The 17,410-nt window shown below is 36.6% G+C and overlaps 2 protein-coding genes across 2 annotated transcripts; both read right to left on the minus strand.

Moving 5' to 3' along the window:
• Positions 1–3,207: 3,207 nt before the first annotated feature.
• On the minus strand, positions 3,208–4,155 carry LOC148442648 (olfactory receptor 12D2-like). The gene has a single exon (XM_088463685.1). The coding sequence runs from the start codon at positions 4,153–4,155 to the stop codon at positions 3,208–3,210; it is 948 nt and encodes a 315-aa protein (XP_088319811.1).
• Positions 4,156–11,248: 7,093 nt separating this feature from the next.
• Positions 11,249–17,051, minus strand: LOC148442649 (olfactory receptor 5AR1-like). Its single transcript, XM_088463686.1, has 2 exons — positions 16,136–17,051; positions 11,249–11,412 (listed from the first exon to the last, which is right to left on the minus strand). The coding sequence occupies exons 1-2, from the start codon at positions 17,049–17,051 to the stop codon at positions 11,249–11,251; spliced, it is 1,080 nt and encodes a 359-aa protein (XP_088319812.1).
• Positions 17,052–17,410: the final 359 nt, after the last annotated feature.

Consider the following 17,410-nt stretch of genomic DNA (forward strand, 5'->3'; position numbering starts at 1 on the left):
GCACAAACTATAAAACTATTTTAAAGCAATTCAGTGCTGTTTCAAAAAGTTCTATAATACTGTAAATACAGCTGTACATGTGCAGAATGTGTCAATGAGACTGTCTCTGGCCTGCTTCCCTACTTTTGTACGGTCATGTGTATAGTGTGGCACTTCCATGGATGCTGTGATTCTGTTTTCCCCTCTCCTCCATTGGGATGTTGACAGGATCCCGACCATCAAAATGTTGATGGTCACAATACCAACAGCAGCATCCCAATGGTCACAAATCTTACAGATCCCGATGGTAAGTATTAGGGTTAGGGAGAAGGTTAGGGTTAGGCTGTGGGAGGGGTGACTTAGGTTTAAGCTGCTGGAGAATTGGGTTAGGGTTAGACTTGCAGGAGTGGGGGGTTAGGCTGCGAGCTTGGTGGGTTAGGGTTGGGCAGTGGGAGGGGTGGGTTAGGGTAAGGGTTAAAATACTTGGATCCCATAACCAACCCTCCTCCACATGGATCACAATAGGACTCTATAAGGAGGCCTTTCATAAATTTCCCACCTACGACATATTGTCATTACAACATTTGGAAACAGGAAATCATTATAGATTTCCAAGACTGTATAAGCCATTAGTTTGTGATTTCAGCAACCTCACTGGCCAGTGACAATTATTTTTCCTAGCCATTTTTTCTTTTGTATTTTCCTGCAGTTTATGAAACTGCATCTTAAAAATAGACAGAATGTCCAGCACTGAAACAGACAAACTAATTTAATGATACTGTACTGTGGTCATAAATATCAGGACTTGTTTAAAATACCACAGAATTATCCAGAAAACCTTCTGTATACTCATTTGTAAAACATGGCTGGGTACAATATAAAAAGAGAATAGTCTAGACCAGTGGTTCCAAAACTGGCACTTATGGGGTGCCTTGGATTGGTGGACCAGTACCAAAAATATATATTTTTAGTCAGTGTGATAGGCAAAACCAGTGCTAATGGCTGCCATACAAAAAATATGTAGACAAAATGAAGCACAGCCCTGTCAACCACCATATAACTGAACCTGAGGATGACATATAGACACAATTTACTTCATTAAACTTTTCTGAATTTCTCAATAAAAAAAATTTGATCCAGGGGTGCCATAGAAAAAATGCTGATACTTTATGGTGAAAAAGTTTGTGAACCACTGGTCTAGACAGATAAATTGAAATTTTAATTAACAAGTTCCTTTTTATTAATTGAAGTACAAGAGATTGCCCTGGGGTTTAGAATCCTATAAGCAGGCACAACAGACTACACTTGTACTTAAAAAGTTATTAAATTATTTTAAAAAATAGGTTAAGGCTGTAAAAAACAATGATTGACTTAATAGTATCAGAGAAAATTGTCAAACGTTTCTGTGCCACATATAACAGCTTAAATACAAAGCACAAATGACCAATGCAAAAATAAAGCATAAAATTAATAAAATGAAGGACAAAATTATTAAAAAAAATCTTTCAAAAATCTATTTCTTACCATGTCAAAATTATTTTTTGTTGCTTGTTGGGTTTGAAAACAACTCGTTTGCAGTCATTTAACCTGTAATATTTATAGAAGTTTGTTAACCACCCCAAAACATGAAAAAAAAATGGTGACATAATACATTTGCTGCTTGATCAATTTAAAAGAAAAAAGGAAGCCCAGTGCTGATATCTAAATTTAATGATAATAATATCAATTAAACTGTCAGACCCAGCAGCAAAGAGGAAAAATGTGCTTGTGGTTGCACATAAAATAACCATATAAACAGGTATAACACAAATTTAGAAATAGACCTCTGTGCTTGATAAAATATATAGAGAGAGGAGCAGCATGAATTGATTCATACACTTCACAAATTGGCTATAAACAGTTCTAATAACTAATAAAATAAATTATAATTCATTGATCGGTCAAATATAATCACAATAACAACATATAATACATACACAAATATATAGAGAAAGCAACGTTGCAAAGTTTATATTAATAAAAACATTTAGCTTAAATAGTAGCTATTTAAATAGGATTGGTTCAAGGAGGGGGATCATAAACCATCCAAAAAGATTTTTCAAAGTCCAAAAAATGTAAGAAACAAAAAAGGGGGGATAGTTTAAAGTCATCCACATCTGCAGTAGTTGTGATAATAAGCAATATTCAAGTGTATCCAAGTTACAGCTCACAGTCATGCTTTTACTTAATAGAGATTGAAACAAGCTCCATAGAACTCCATACCAGCACTTGAATGTTTCCGATTCCTTGTAGCGTCCCCTGCAAAGAATCCACGGTGGGGCTATGTAGGTGAGACGAAGTGGCAGTTGGGGAGACACAACCTCCTTAGGATAGATATAGTGTATAGCGGCTAACCTTGCATGGGTGTAATTCCTTCCGGCCGTATCTCAATCCCAGTCTCAACCCCTGCACCGCAGATGTCCAGATAATGTACTTCTCACATCTCTCAAGTCTTCCAAATGCAGGTAGGTGTTAGAAGTATCCCAAGTAGGTCTAATGTTGTCCTCTAAGCTTGATCAATTTAACCTGTGATGATGATAATAAATTCACTAACAGGAATCCAAACTGTATAACTGCTGTATTTTTCTATATGTAGTGACTAAGGCCCTCATTCAGCTGAACTCAGATTCCTGATAGTCAGGAATCTGCATGTGCAGAATGGGTCCTGCATGATCAGAAGTAGAGCGGCAGCAGACTGTCATTGAATGGCAATCTGCTGCTGTTTGGGGGCGGGGAGGGGGCGGCGATTGCAACCATTTACAAAACGGAGGCATGTCACCGCCATTGAGGGGAATTAAGCGGCCAGGATCTCAATCTGCAGAGTGAGATTTCCTGGCCTCTTTTGGACATCTGCGATGGTCGGCCTGCGTGATCCCACGGTTACTCAGCTGGACAGGAATCACGCAGATGATCCAATGCTCCATCTGTGGACGAAGCTCAGATCATTAATGCATGCAGGAGGCATGACACCTCCTGCTGCATTAACATAATAGTAAGGATAGAATTGCAAAGCTGCTTGCGTGCAACTTTGCAATTCTGTTCCAGTGCTGAGTCACCCCCTATATACCAGAATAGTAATGTCATAATATTGATGATAGAAAAAGAAAAGAAACAGGCTAATAGCAACACTAATGTCATTATCTATTTCTGAAATGTATATTTAATGTTTATATCTCATACAACTTGCTATTATTTGTATATGAGTCTTGTTTGGAAATTAGTTATGACTTTCTTCATTGAGTTCTTCATATCTTTGTTCCTCAGTGTATATATAATTGGGTTTAATGCCGGAGATATGACAGTAAACAGGATAGCAGCAACTCGGTCTTCATCTAAAGACTCTTGTGTGGATGGCCGTATGTAGGTAAAAATAGCTGTTCCATAAAACAGAGAGACAACAGTAAGATGAGCACTGCATGTGGAGAATGAACGTTTTCGACCTTCTGTTGTCCGTATTTTCAGTAGATACTTGCTGATGAATAAGTAAGAGAGAAGCGTTAGTACTAAAGTGGTTGTGGCCAGTGTTCCAGTGACCCTGGTAAGAAGTTTCAAATTGAGAGAAGTGTCAGTACAAGCCACCTTTAGCACTGGTTTAATATCACAGAAAAAGTGCTTCACCAAGTTTGGTCCACAGAATGGAAGCTTTGCAGTCATCACTGTGTGTAACAGAGAGTGGAAATATCCAGTCACCCATGAGCCTGCTGCCAAACCTCGGCAAACTCCAGTGCTCATAATGATGGAATAACGCAAAGGATTACCTATGGCCACATATCTGTCATATGACATTGCCGTAAGGAATATAGCTTCTGTGCTACCCAGGAAATGGAAGAAATGCAGTTGCAAGATGCAGCCAGCAAAAGAAATGGTATTTTCCATGACTATAAAGTCACTCAGCATCTTTGGAACAGTCACAGAAGAATAGCAAATGTCAAGAAATGATAGATTCCACAAAAAGAAATACATGGGAGTGTGTAGGCTTGTGTCTTTAATTATAAGCACCATAATAGAGAAATTACCTATCAAGTTTATTATATAAAACATCAAGAAAAACACAAACATAATCACTTGAAGTTGTGCTAGGTCTGTCACACCCAGCAGGACAAAGTCTGTAATGGTGGTGTAATTTTCCAACCCCATTCCACTTCTGGGACGCAGTGAAAAAAACAATTGAAGGGAATAACATTATATGTCAATTGTCTATTGTCATGTACGGTAGATAATAGTTTATTTTATGGTGTCAAAGACAGGGTGACACCAAATCTATCAACAACATAATGAGGTTTGAGTTTTTATTTATATTTAATGAGCAGAGTGGTAGAGTCCTTCTGCAAATCTTAGTAAACATTGATGGTGCCATCTACTTAATTGCTTTTGTGTATGTCCTAAAGGTGGATTATCATTTAATTCAATGGAACTCACTAATTCAATATGATAGTGGGAAGTGCCTATAATGTGCTATATTGAGACATCTGTCTCTGGAAGCATGATTTTTAGGAAGTAAACTATCCTCATCTAATTTCACAAAAGTTCAAAATTAGCTGCTAAATTTAACATATTTTTTTCTATTTTTTAGATACTGTATTTATGATAATTTGAGTAAGAGTTGAAAATGGTGCCAATTAATTGACCACCTCTATCAGTAAAATAGTTAGGCATAACTAGATTGCTAATACATAATAGATTGCTAGTTGAAATGGATGAAGAATAATATTTTTTTTTGTTAAATTGATGCACCATTAACATTATATATTTTGCATATTTGAATAATTTAAACTAATTTTCTTGCTACAAAATGTTCTATTTCACTCACCTTGTCTTCATAGCTGCCTCTAAGTAACATGCATTTGTTTCCAACTATAAATTTGACCACATAGAGCTCACTTAGGGGCCATTTTCGGAAGTCACGGGTAACATTACAGCGCACCTCACAAGTTATTTTCATCAAACGCGCTCTCGTGATTCCCACATGTCGAATGGTAATTCTACAGTACACAAGTGCATGCAAAAGTGGAGAAATCACTGTGAACTCCAAAAAAGTAACATAGAGTATTGGATAACAGTATAGAAGGCTATTAGTGACCAATAGCAAATTATTTTAGGTTCTAAAATGGTGGCAAATGGCTAATTTGTATCATATTTATTAATAGTAGAAATATGACAGTACTCAAGTGTTTTCCCCAAATTAAAGCCTCTAGATTATTTTTGGGTACACAAATAGGTTTGTAATGTGTATTTTACACAAAGAGAATTGGCCATTGTGGATTGCCGTGTATAGAAGAAAAATAACAGCAAGATTTCATCTTTGTGAAAATCCTGGCATATTTGAAAATATCTGAGTGCGCTTTTATTAATGTTTACTTCCATTTACAAATCTTTGTTAATATGGATTTTTAATCAAATAGTAAAAAGTCACAGCTGCAGGTTTTCGACCAACATTAATGGAACCTGTGGATAAATGGATTTGGTCCATAGCATTTTCTCTTAAATTAGTAATGAATTAAACGTAACCTTTGGGATTAGTCCCACATTACAGGTACAAAACATAGATCTCATTCCACAAGGCAATGACATTGTATTATTTTATAATAAAAAAATACTCAGTGCCATTTTAATGTTATTTTTCATGTGGTTTTTTATTTTCTTTTTAATTAAAGTCAGTCTTTATTTTTATATCCTATCTGCTGTGGGCAGTAAGAATGTAAGATACATTCTTTGAATAAAAAATTGTATTAGACAGTATTCTTCATTATCACATGTGTGTAACATTCTGTTTATCTACTGTACCTGCACTTCTGTCTGTAAGATAAGGCTGCTTAGTGTTAAATATCTAGGAAATTAAAAAAAGCTTAAAAGTACTATAAAAACATTAAAAACACTGTACTTTTTGGCTACACTGTTTAAGGTTTCACTCTTTTCACAAACATAAAAATACAATTACATTATTTAAATGAACTTAATAAACTTATTGAGTTCTGGTACAACCGTATAGATAACAAACAGTGATAAATAACAATAATTATCTGTTTTTACACAACTCCGGGTTAAAATAAGTAAAGTATTTTTAGATTAGTTTTCCAAAACACAAGAGTACAGAACAGTTTATTGTTTTGCACTTTTTAACATTATCATACAAATGTTTTTGTGTAATATTGTAAAACATCACATTAACACCAAACTGCATAGCAGAGAAAATTTGTTAATTTTAAAACATACATCTGGTAAGGCTTAGAAATATATTATCAATAAAAATATGCTGCAAAATTAGATAATTCCAACATCTTCCTGAGCAGATCTCATGCAATTCAACAACAACCTTAATAAGTTCCTTATTCTTTTCGGTGCTTGGTAATGAATTAAAACTTTCCCCTTTTAAATAAGTTTTCATTGATAATGTACTGTGGGCCTGATTCAGCAAGGATCGTAGATGCGATTGCGTATGCAGTCGGCCGATTGTTACGCACTGCACATGAGTCAAAGCCGCAGTGCGCGTGTGCGAACACTCCATGGTGACCGGGACTGCGATCGCAGTGGTTATGCAGACCCATCGCAGAGTGATTTACAGAAAATACCATTTGTGGGTGGTGATTGGGGGGTGCTCACAGAAACGCAAGTATGCCAGTGCGTTTGAACACCATTACCTGGGTGTGCATAGTTAAGCCCCTGTGACGGCATGCACAGCCTCAGCTCTAGATACCAACAGAAAGTTTAGCAGTTACGTCAGCTCAACCACAACTGTGCGTATGGGTACGATGATGCCAATGTTTTTGCAGACTTGCAAGGTATTACGGATGTGAGTAAAGGGAAGTGTGCGTCTTTATGTTGTGATGGGGAAGAATAGCGATTGCAATCATCGGCATAATTTCGCAGGAGAACTGCGTACGCGCTTGCTGCCGCGATCGCATCAGCGATCCTTGGTGAATCAGGCCCTGTGTTCCTATTATAATAAATAAATGGTGTAGACTAATAGTAGACTACATCCCATAGTAGAGAAATTGCCCTTAATATCATCAGGTTAATATAGTTCTTTTCAATAGCTTTAGTCATATTACCATACATTTTTTTACCTTATAATGGGCCAAATTGTTTTGCTTTTTACATTTTCTACTATAACCATTTACAATGTACAATTTCAGTTTAAATCTAGTATCTGTTTTTTTGCTAATCCAATAGGTAACTTGTAAATTCAATTAATTACTTGTGCAAGGAGAATATACAATGTAGTGACTTCCTTCAGCTGTAGACTACAGTAACTATCACCTGCCGGTCATGAAAATTTAAATATTGTCAAACATCTCACAGGACTGAACGTAGTGGGACCTTACTAAGGACTAAAACCCAATGGGATTTGATTGCAGAAATGTTAGAAAACAACAATTGCCTACATAAACATATTTTGTAGAGGATAACGGTGCATATATAGCATTAACTCTTTATTAAGTTTTCATGTAATTTCCTATCCTTTACATTCCTTTATAAAGAAAATCACATCTAGTAGTTACATTTAAATCTAAAAATGCATTGTATGAAGAGTGGAACCAACCAAATTTAGAGAGTGAAACTAAATAAGAAATCATAGTGGGTAATTACTACCCAAGTACAATAATAACTCTAAGATTAAGTTAACAGGTGATAAAAGTACTGAAAAAGCTTCCTGAAGTTCCCACAAAGAAATCCTTAATAGTGCATTATACTTAACATTTTGGACTATAAGCAATACTGAGTGTAGAATAAACACCATCGGGCCAATCTAGGATTCAATATCTTTGAAGATTCTTCTGACCAGTCTACAGTATACATTTCCAGCAAGTGTCCCAAATCCTTGAGAGGCCAATATCTTTTCCCAGGAAGCAACTGGCCATCCAAACCATAAACAGGACTATACAATGACTTGATAGATATATTCATCTCGTGAGCTGCTAAAATATCTAAGAAATTCTCAGCTGCTTCACTGCCGATAAACCAAGAAAAATAGTAGATGTCTGGCTGGGTGTTGGAGGGAGTTTTTAGTTTTATGTAGAAATATGCCTATTGTAAATTCATTTCCATCATACCGTAGAATCTAATCATAGGCATTTGCCAACCGATTGAGGCATGACTGTCCAAATTGGCTTTTCTCAATCAATACAAACAAAACACAATTGTTGAGTACTTTGTCTCAGACATGAGATGAGAGACTGCCATCTGCATGAGCTCAGACATTTCCTTGTTCTATGTGAAGAGGAATGGAAGATTTGATTGTGGCATAAAATCTTTTGCTTTTCTTTTTTTGAACCATTTGTCTACTTTGATCGATAAGTATATTAAATACTCAAGTTAAGCTATTGCTGAATACTGGATCAAACCGTCTTGAATTTATTGTGAAAGCTCTTATCTGAATTTGCTGTGGAGAGCTGGTCATTTCCCTCATTATCTAAAGCACAGTAACAAAATTCAACAATATTCAGATACAGGTGAGGTATACAATCTTTATGTTTAGAATATTGGCACCAGATCATTGACAAGTTCTGAATATTGACATTCAGAATGTCTACATGGTCACAATTTCGACATTTCACATGTCAACATTAACAATGTCGACAATGATATAATGACAATATGTCTAATATGTCAAAATTATGCAAGTTGACAGTACAGATGTCGACAGTACTATTCTACCTTAACTATAACCACAGCACAACTCTAACCCTAACTACAGCCTAGCCCAAACCTAAACCTCATCTTAATCCTAACAGCAACCTAGCCCTAACCCTAACTGTAGTCTAGCCCTAACCTTAACCTCAGCTTAATCCTATCAGCAGCCTAGCCCTAACCCTAACTGCAGCCTAGCCCTAACTGTAACCACAGCTTAATCCTAACAGTGGCCTAGCACTAACCTTAACCTCAGCTTAATCCTAACAGCGACCTAGCCCTAACTGTAACCACAACTTAATCCTAACAGCAGCCTAGCCCTAACCCTAATGGCAGTCAAGCCCTAACCTTAACCACAGCGTAATCCTAACAGCAGCCTAGCCCTAACTGTAACCACAGTTTAATCCTAACAGTGACCTAGCTCTAACCCTAACTGCAGCCTAGCCCTAACAGTAACCACAGCTTAATCCTAACAGTGGCCTAGCCCTAATCCTAACTGCAGCATAACCCTAACAGCAGCCTAGCCCTAACTTTAACGGCGGCCTAACCATAACAGCATTTTAAACCTTACTTTAGAGGCAGACTAATCCTAATGTCACTATGGTCATAATGTAGACATGCATATTGTCACCTTTTTTTGATGTTCACATGTGGAATGTTGATATTCAGAATGTCTACATAGTATTTACATACCTTTATATACTGTAAGATGTCCTTTTTAAAGAAATGCAAATGACTGTAGATTCTGCAGAGGCAAGCTTTCAAAATGATCATATAATGTTTCTAACACCCAAACAATGACTCTATAGACAGTACTATAACATTACCTGGATCCATGCTGAATGCCCACATCTGTGGCTTACTCTGTAGTAAATAGATGATTATGCCCAAACTATCCCTAAATTTCAAAAGTGTCTTCTATTGCCAGTAAATCTATCCAAAAGTTTTACTTTGGTTCTTTCACCTAAACTCATTGGACCCAAGAGACTTTAGCTGCTCTGTCTGTACAAACAATTTAGTAGAAGGATTCTATACAATCTGTGAGCGAGCTTGATGCTGGTTAGCCAATGTTTGTTTCTTCAAAAGATGTTGTAGGCTGGTTATAATGACAAAAAACTTTACACAAGATAATTTATCAGAAGCAATCTTGCTGACTATTTCACTATTACCAACCCCTATTCCCCTAGAATGCTATATGTTCACTGGTACTTGATGGTAACCTGAACTTACTTTCAATGGTGCGATAAATTATCAGGTAGCTTTCACAGGAAGGGATATCAGTAATAATAACAGGCTGAACTGAAGTTACCTCTCCAAGGCACCAAACTAAATAAATAGATGAAGAACCAAAGGAAATTTGCAGTGTTTTGTGGTTTCTAAGATGACATACTGTATATTTTCTTTACAAATAGTAGGAGAAATTAGTTAGACCACCAAAGTGTGACCTGTATTACAACAAATTGTGGGTTCTAGTTATGCTTAGAATTATTCCTATAGTGGAGATCTAATATCTTACTAATATAATAATGGAAAATTGATGTATAGAAAATATCAGCCAATGGTTTAGTAAAATAGATTAATTTTATTGAATTTAAATGATAGAAGCACAAATGTCTGGTGTGGTCATTCATTCACTCCCAGAAACCAATGGTACAGTATAGTAAATTAGAATTAAGATATTAGTCTCACTCGCAGTGTATAAATGAATAAATAATGAAAAATACAAAGTATCAGATGTTAAAAATGCTTTTAAACCAATAAAATATATACAGTATAATAGCACAAATATCCATATTTTAAAACAACATAGGCAATGAAAAAAGTTAATGATAAAACATCATATAAAAATAAATAAATAAAAGATAAAAACAGATTTCTCCCATATGAGAAGTGCTAAGACTCGGAACCCCTACATTCGGGTGTATTTGTTTTTCTCAAATACTGAGCCGCTCATCTGTAATTATCAAACCATGTGTTGCAGTGTGTTGTATGTAATGGATATATAATTTTACCTCTGCAGATTATGGTCAAATAATATGTATATATCCACCCTATTCTATAATATTGTTTTTTTAATGGGTATATTAAAACTCAGTACTGATTCATTCAAGTGTATAGAGGAAGTCAATGTGGACCTTTGTCCTGTTGTTCATGAGTGCCAGACCATCTTATATCTGTTGTTGATAAATAAAATAATAATTATTATTTTATTAGTTTACATTTTAGTGCAAAATGTATTTACTTGTTTTCAGATTAAGGGCCACATTTTTCAACAATTTAGCCATGAGATTTAATGCAGTAACCAGGTAGTTGGGGAATTGGTGATATTCAACATGTTGAATAATTTTGATGCCCGATCCCGACTTGAAAATGGTTGGAATCGGCAACATGTTGAATTTCCCCAATCCTCTGCTGAATCGCCGATCATCGATGGCCACCAATCTATGGATCAGATAGTGAATCGGCGGATCGGATCTGCAGCATTACTTTTAGATATTTTCACATTTCAGTCTAGCAAATATCCACAGTCATGACAGCTTTTGTGAAGACTACATAATGTGTCTTGCTTGACACCTGCTTTTCTCCTTCATTGATTTTCATTTTAGATATGAAAATTTTCCTGGTTGCTTCTGATAATAGTTGATGTGAAGGGGACACATGGCATTATCATCAGTAGGGTAGATGGCTGTCTCTGGTCCTCTATCTCTAATGACACTTCAATCATTGTTATTGGGTCCTCCTGATCTAATGATTTAATTTTAGTTTCTGGAAAACAAAACATGTCAAAAATAAAAAACAATAAACTTTGTTTGGTAAGTTTATTTTACAGACATAGTTGTATATAATCAATAATCACTTATATCTGCAGTAACCTGTTACTCACGTTATATGCATCTTAGATGCATGGTACTGTACTCTCATATAACTGTACTCTCATATAACATATTTGTTATTTCTATCAGTGATCCAACTCCACTACTCAATGCGTGTCTACATCATAAGACATATATTCTTTGAGGAGGTGTCTCCTAATATCACTAAACCATTTTTTTAATTTTCTTAAGACTTGATATATAGTTTTAGACTAACTTATAGACAGTACACTCACCTTGCTCTTACTTACACAATAATAGTGACCAAATAGAAATAAAATGACAAAAATAAGCAAACAGTACAATTATATTATATAATAAAATAAATCACGTACTACTCAATTATTATATTATTGACTACTGATTTCTCCTAAAACTGCACTTAAATTAACATTTACTTGTGACTCTTTAGGTCAATAGAGACAATAAGAAGAATTAACGTGCAGGTTGAACACAGTTGGGCCATGGATATTATATAGTGCATTTTCCGCAGTAATTTACATATATTTTAGATATTTACATTGGTGGTCATGTGTTTGGAGCACCTGAATCATAGTCCCCAGGGAATTGCAAAAAAGTAGCTCAGGACCGCTTGATAAGATCCCCTTAGTTGTTCCTTCATTCAGCCAGTGATCAGGTGAACTTTGTAAGGTCTTTCATTAAGCCAATAACATTGACGCGTTTCATTCAACTCTATGAACTTTATCAAGACATGTGGCATGCTTCCCCTTACTGGTTTATATAGGGGGCTATTCCAAGAACGTTCACTTTTGCCAATGAGAGGTCTCATTTTTAGTTAACTCTCTCAATGCCACATGTTATTGGAAACATAAAAGTTCAAACATCACATGTTAACAGTCTCATATTTTGGGTAAATCCAAAATTATTGTACACATATAATTTGTAATAATTAGATATTTACAGTAAAAGCACAATAGAATAAATTAAATAATAATAATACTAATAATAATAAATAATAATAATAATACTACATCTCTTTGTATTATTGTAAATTCTAACAAATAGAAATTAATGAATCAAAAGATTGCCAAGTCTTCAGGCATTGGAAAAGTAATATAAAGGTGCTTTGTGCAAAGCAAGTCTGTTTGATGCTCAAAACAATTTATGGCAACTAAAAAGTCAAGGCCCCATGGAGGGCAGGGGATGAACTTCAATATTCTTAGTACAAAGGGGAGAATTCAAGAAGGATCTTCAATGTGAAGACACTGACTCCAAGAAGTCTAAATATAGAGATTGACCTGTGAAGCTTCCTGAAAGAACAAAGAACACAATATGTGACCATGGCGTTTGGGTGAAGAGCATCATCGGGACCAGGCTTTGCCCAGTGCTTCCCTGCCTGCCTCTCACTAGATGCCAAAGGTGTGTATGCCAGTGTGACCAGCAGCAGCCACCAAATTTAACAACAGTGCAGCAGGTCTATTAACTTAACTGAGACTATTTGTTATTTATACCCATATATAGATAGATAGATAGATAGATTAGATTGAATGATCTGCTAGGGGCTGTGCTGTGTGGCTGTGATGTTCTCTGTATTATTTGGCAGTTACTGTGACATTCTCTCTATTTTACTGCGATCACTGATGTTCTCTGTATTATTTGGTGGTCTTTACTATATAGCACTCATTCATGCTCCAAATTAACAGTATATGGTGGTCACTTGATGCTCTCTATATACTATGGCAGTCACTTTGATGCTCTGTGGTAGATGAGGTAGTTTAGTACAGGCAATGATACTTATCTTTGAATCTTGAGACAGTAGAGCCCACATGTTCCTTTAAAAAGTAACGACACCCCAGAACCAAAGAATAAATGCTACAGACATTGGCACCTCAATGTAACAGGACTAAACAGGTTTTGCACTCACACAATATACATTTCAGTCTTTACAATGTTAACAGGTGTATCCATCCTAGTCAAGAGTGATTACAAAATACAGTGTGGGGTGAGGCACCAAGCTGAGTCTTTTTCCCAGCTGATAGAATGTCTAGTTCAGCCTTGGGTAAAGCAGAAAGTGTCACTAGTACCATAAGTAGCAAAGCCCCTTAGTAGTCACCATTCACACAGGGAGTCATCTCAGTGAGTGTTTTTTATTACACTGCCCCACATCACATCAGTTTTATGGTTCACTTATTGCCGATATATCATTTTCATAGTAAGCACGAGGACAGAGTTGTGCCCTTCACTTTATGGCTTACACAGCACATGCTGTTCCCATAGACATATACTGTAAAGTTTGAACCTCTGTTTCTCTAAAACAGGCATTTTTTTTACTTTCAGTTCCATTCTGATTGATAGGATGATTTGAAAAACCTTTAAGGCAGAATTTCCAAAACTCTGCCATTACAGTCCATGCTTTAAGGATATCCATGCTTGAGTCCAGGTGGTTAAATCAAATTGTCTAAGGTACTAATTAAGTCACCTGTGCTCAAGCATGGTAATCCTTAAAACCTGGACTGTAATAGCAGAGTTTGGGAACCTCTGCTTTAAGGCCTTCAAAGAGCTTAAACTGTACAGCACTAGCAGGGGAGGTTAGAGGTTAGTATTCTGACCAGCGGCATCCCGTCAGCAGGGATTTCATACCCAACCCGATTGAGGACTAGAGTTGAAAAACACAGAGCTGAAAGATGAGGAATGAAGATAATGATAGCAATGAAAGAGGCAACTCTCTAGACCAGCGGTACTCAAGCTCGGTCATCAGGACTCTACACAGGTCACGTTTTCCATATCACCCAGCAGGTGCACAGGTGTATTCATTACTCACTGACACATTTTAAAAGATCCACAGGTGGAGCTAATTATTTCACATACGATTCTGTGAGAAGACATGGAAAACATGCACTGCTTGTGGTCCTGATGACTGACTTTGAGAACCTGTGCTCTAGAGCTTCCTAACCAATAATTCTATCCTTCTGGACTTTCACAGTGGTATTTGCAAGTCAGCAAACAGCAATACTAAGTTTTGCCAGTAGGCTCTTTCTGTTTTTCTCTCTTTCTTCCTGATCCCTGTATGCCAACTTTGCCAAGTAACAATTAGTTTATAATTTCCTAAAATACCTCTGATAGGAATGTTGCTAAGAAAAGTAGCAGAATATGTTATTGTCACTGCTATACTCTATTATGGCAATGGTGTCTAAGGAAAAAAATAATTGTTTTAAATTTGCAGCCATGTGATGAATTGCTGCCTTCTGAATCAATTTTAGAAATTTTAATTTGGTCTTTCAAATTATCATATTTGTCAATTGTTTTTCAATGTGTACTGTTTGATATTGACCAATACTTTTGTATTGACTTTTTGAAAAATAAAATGGCTTGTTACATTCCAAATTTATGTACATATATATTTATATGTATGTGTGCATACAAAACTATGATCACACAAGTGTAAAAATGTACTCTTGAGCAACGCATCAAACTTGCTGCATACTTTTGAAATTTGAAAACTGGAATTGAACATTAGAACAATACGTAGCAAAATAAAGTACTATGGCCCTCATTCAGAGCCGTACGCTCTGAGCAGAGCGCACGCTCTGAATGAGGGCCACCCTCCATAAAAATGGAGGGTCCTCCTGGATGCTCGTATAGCTGTGGGTCACCACCCACAGCCTATACGAGCGTGCAGTTTGATGGCCGCGATGGTTGTGACCATCGCGACCATCGAAACTGCGAGCCGGAGCCTGTGGTGCCCCGGAGTGATTTTGGCTCTATCAGAGCCAAAATCACTCCCACTGACATCACTAGTGATGTCAGTGGGCCGGCTTCTGACGGGAGGCGTTCCCGTGGGAACGCCCCCGTCAGGGAGGCACGCCCCCGGCACACCCACAAAAGGGGGCATGCTCTCAATCAACATCGACAGCACGCCCCCTTTGATCAGACACAACGAGCGAAGGACTTTCCTTCGCTCATCGTGTCTGGTGCATGCGCACGACGGAGCTCCCTCCGTCGTGTGCATGCTCAGTGCAGACCATCGACCCACTTGCGAGCGGACAGTCGCTTGCGAGTGGGTCTGAATCAGGGCCAATATTTCAACTCAATTTTGACATATTTTATTTATTAAAATAATCTTAATATTTTATAACTTATTAATTATATCTTCAAACAAAACACAACAATAAAACTGCCATGATCAATGATATCACACATAGCTGAACTCAGTCAACAGATCCTGTGAATAAATGTATAAAATCAAGCTTAAAAAAGCAGCAACTCTGTATGTGGATGGCCTCAAAATATATCTAATGTTTGACATTAATCTATTGATATTTATGGATTTCATTATAGTGCATAGGGTTCATTTATACAGCTACCAATTAATAAGTGGCTTTTATCTGTCTAGGATAAGCTCTAATGAAAGCAGTGGTCTGATTGGCTGCTGTGCTATAACTTTTACAGTTACTGTAAATTAAATATCATGAATAGGTTTACTCTGTATGTTGCTGCGGAGTCTTTGTTGTACCTTGTATACACAAGTTAGTAGTATTAGTAGAAATAATAATAATAATAATAATAATAATAACAAAAATTTATAATAATAAAAGACCTAAAGAGTCCAGTGATAATTATATTCTTAATTTTTGTTTAAATAAACTTTTTCTTACCTGTGATCTTCCTCAAAGCTTTTTTTACATCTTTGTTTCTTAAGCTATAGATGAGAGGGTTTAACATTGGGATAATGGCAGTGTATAACACGGACAGTGGTTTATCCTGAGTAAGCAAATTCTGGGATGAAGGTCTCATGTGCATGATTAGAACAGTTCCATAGAACAGAATGACCACAGTTAGGTGCGATGTACAGGTGGAGAAAGCCTTGCGCCTGCCAGCTGTTGAACTAATTCTAAGAATGTTGGATATGATGAAGACATACGAGATTATTGTAAGCATAAAGGCAGGAAGTGCAACAACTGAGCCAACCACGTAAGTCATGATTTCAATAAACAACTTATCAATGCAAGATAGGTTTAGTAACACTGACAAATCGCAGTAGAAGTGATTAAGGATAAGTGGTCTACAAAAAGGAAGCTGTGCTATTACTGCAGTATGTGCTAATGGATCCAAGAAGCCTACTATCCAACAAGTGGTTGCTAAGACTGTGCAGACTTTTTTGTTCATTAAAATTGAATAATGCAAAGGCTTGCAAATGGCCACATAGCGGTCATAAGACATAGCTGTTAGAGAAACAAATTCTGTACATGCCAATGACATGAATATGTAGAGCTGTGTGACACAACCTGTGAAGGAGATCACACTGGGGCCTCTTAGGAGGATGGAGAGGAGCATGGGTTGTGTAACAGAAGAATAAGAAATGTCAAGAACGGACAGGTTACAGAGGAAGAAGTACATGGGATTGTGCAGGTCAGAACTCAGACAGATGACTGTTATGATAATCAGGTTTCCCATAAGGGTTAGAATATATGTAAGGAGGAAGACAAATAATAGTGGTGCCTGTAATTCAGGGACATCTGAGATTCCAAGAATGATAACTTCAGTGCCATTGCTGTACTTGACAAAGTCCATCTTCAGAAAGAAACTGCTGTATTCAAGAATCACTCATTTGGATGAACAGAACAAAAAATTAAACCATATGGAAAATTTTGAATCCTCTAAATGATCATTTGGTCACAGAGAGCAATGGCAACTGAAAGAAGTAGAAAAAAAATTATATTAGTAGTCTTAAAGTTGTCAATACCTATCTGAGACAATGGGTGATAGGATCCTTATTTTAATGCATTGCATACTCTTTGGTTTCAGCAAGTGGGGTTAGGTCATACTCCTTTACAGGATTTCAGGGGAGAGAATTGTATGATACTCATGGTATAGTACCTCTCATTATGCAGGCTGTACTGATTAGGAGCTCGGTACAAATAATGGTGGAA

The sequence above is a fragment of the Taudactylus pleione genome, unplaced genomic scaffold (assembly GCF_031769625.1).
Source record: "Taudactylus pleione unplaced genomic scaffold, aTauple2 ptg001427l, whole genome shotgun sequence".
NCBI lineage: Eukaryota > Metazoa > Chordata > Amphibia > Anura > Myobatrachidae > Taudactylus > Taudactylus pleione.

Coding starts and splice junctions, on each gene's coding strand:
- LOC148442648 (XM_088463685.1), bottom strand. CDS start 4,155: ATGGGGTTGGAAAATTACACCACCATTACAGACTTTGTCCTGCTGGGT.
- LOC148442649 (XM_088463686.1), bottom strand. CDS start 17,051: ATGGACTTTGTCAAGTACAGCAATGGCACTGAAGTTATCATTCTTGGA. Junction 11,413..16,135: donor AGCTTTGAGGAAGATCACAG/GTAAGAAAAAGT, acceptor TTTGTTTTCCAG/AAACTAAAATTAAATCATTA.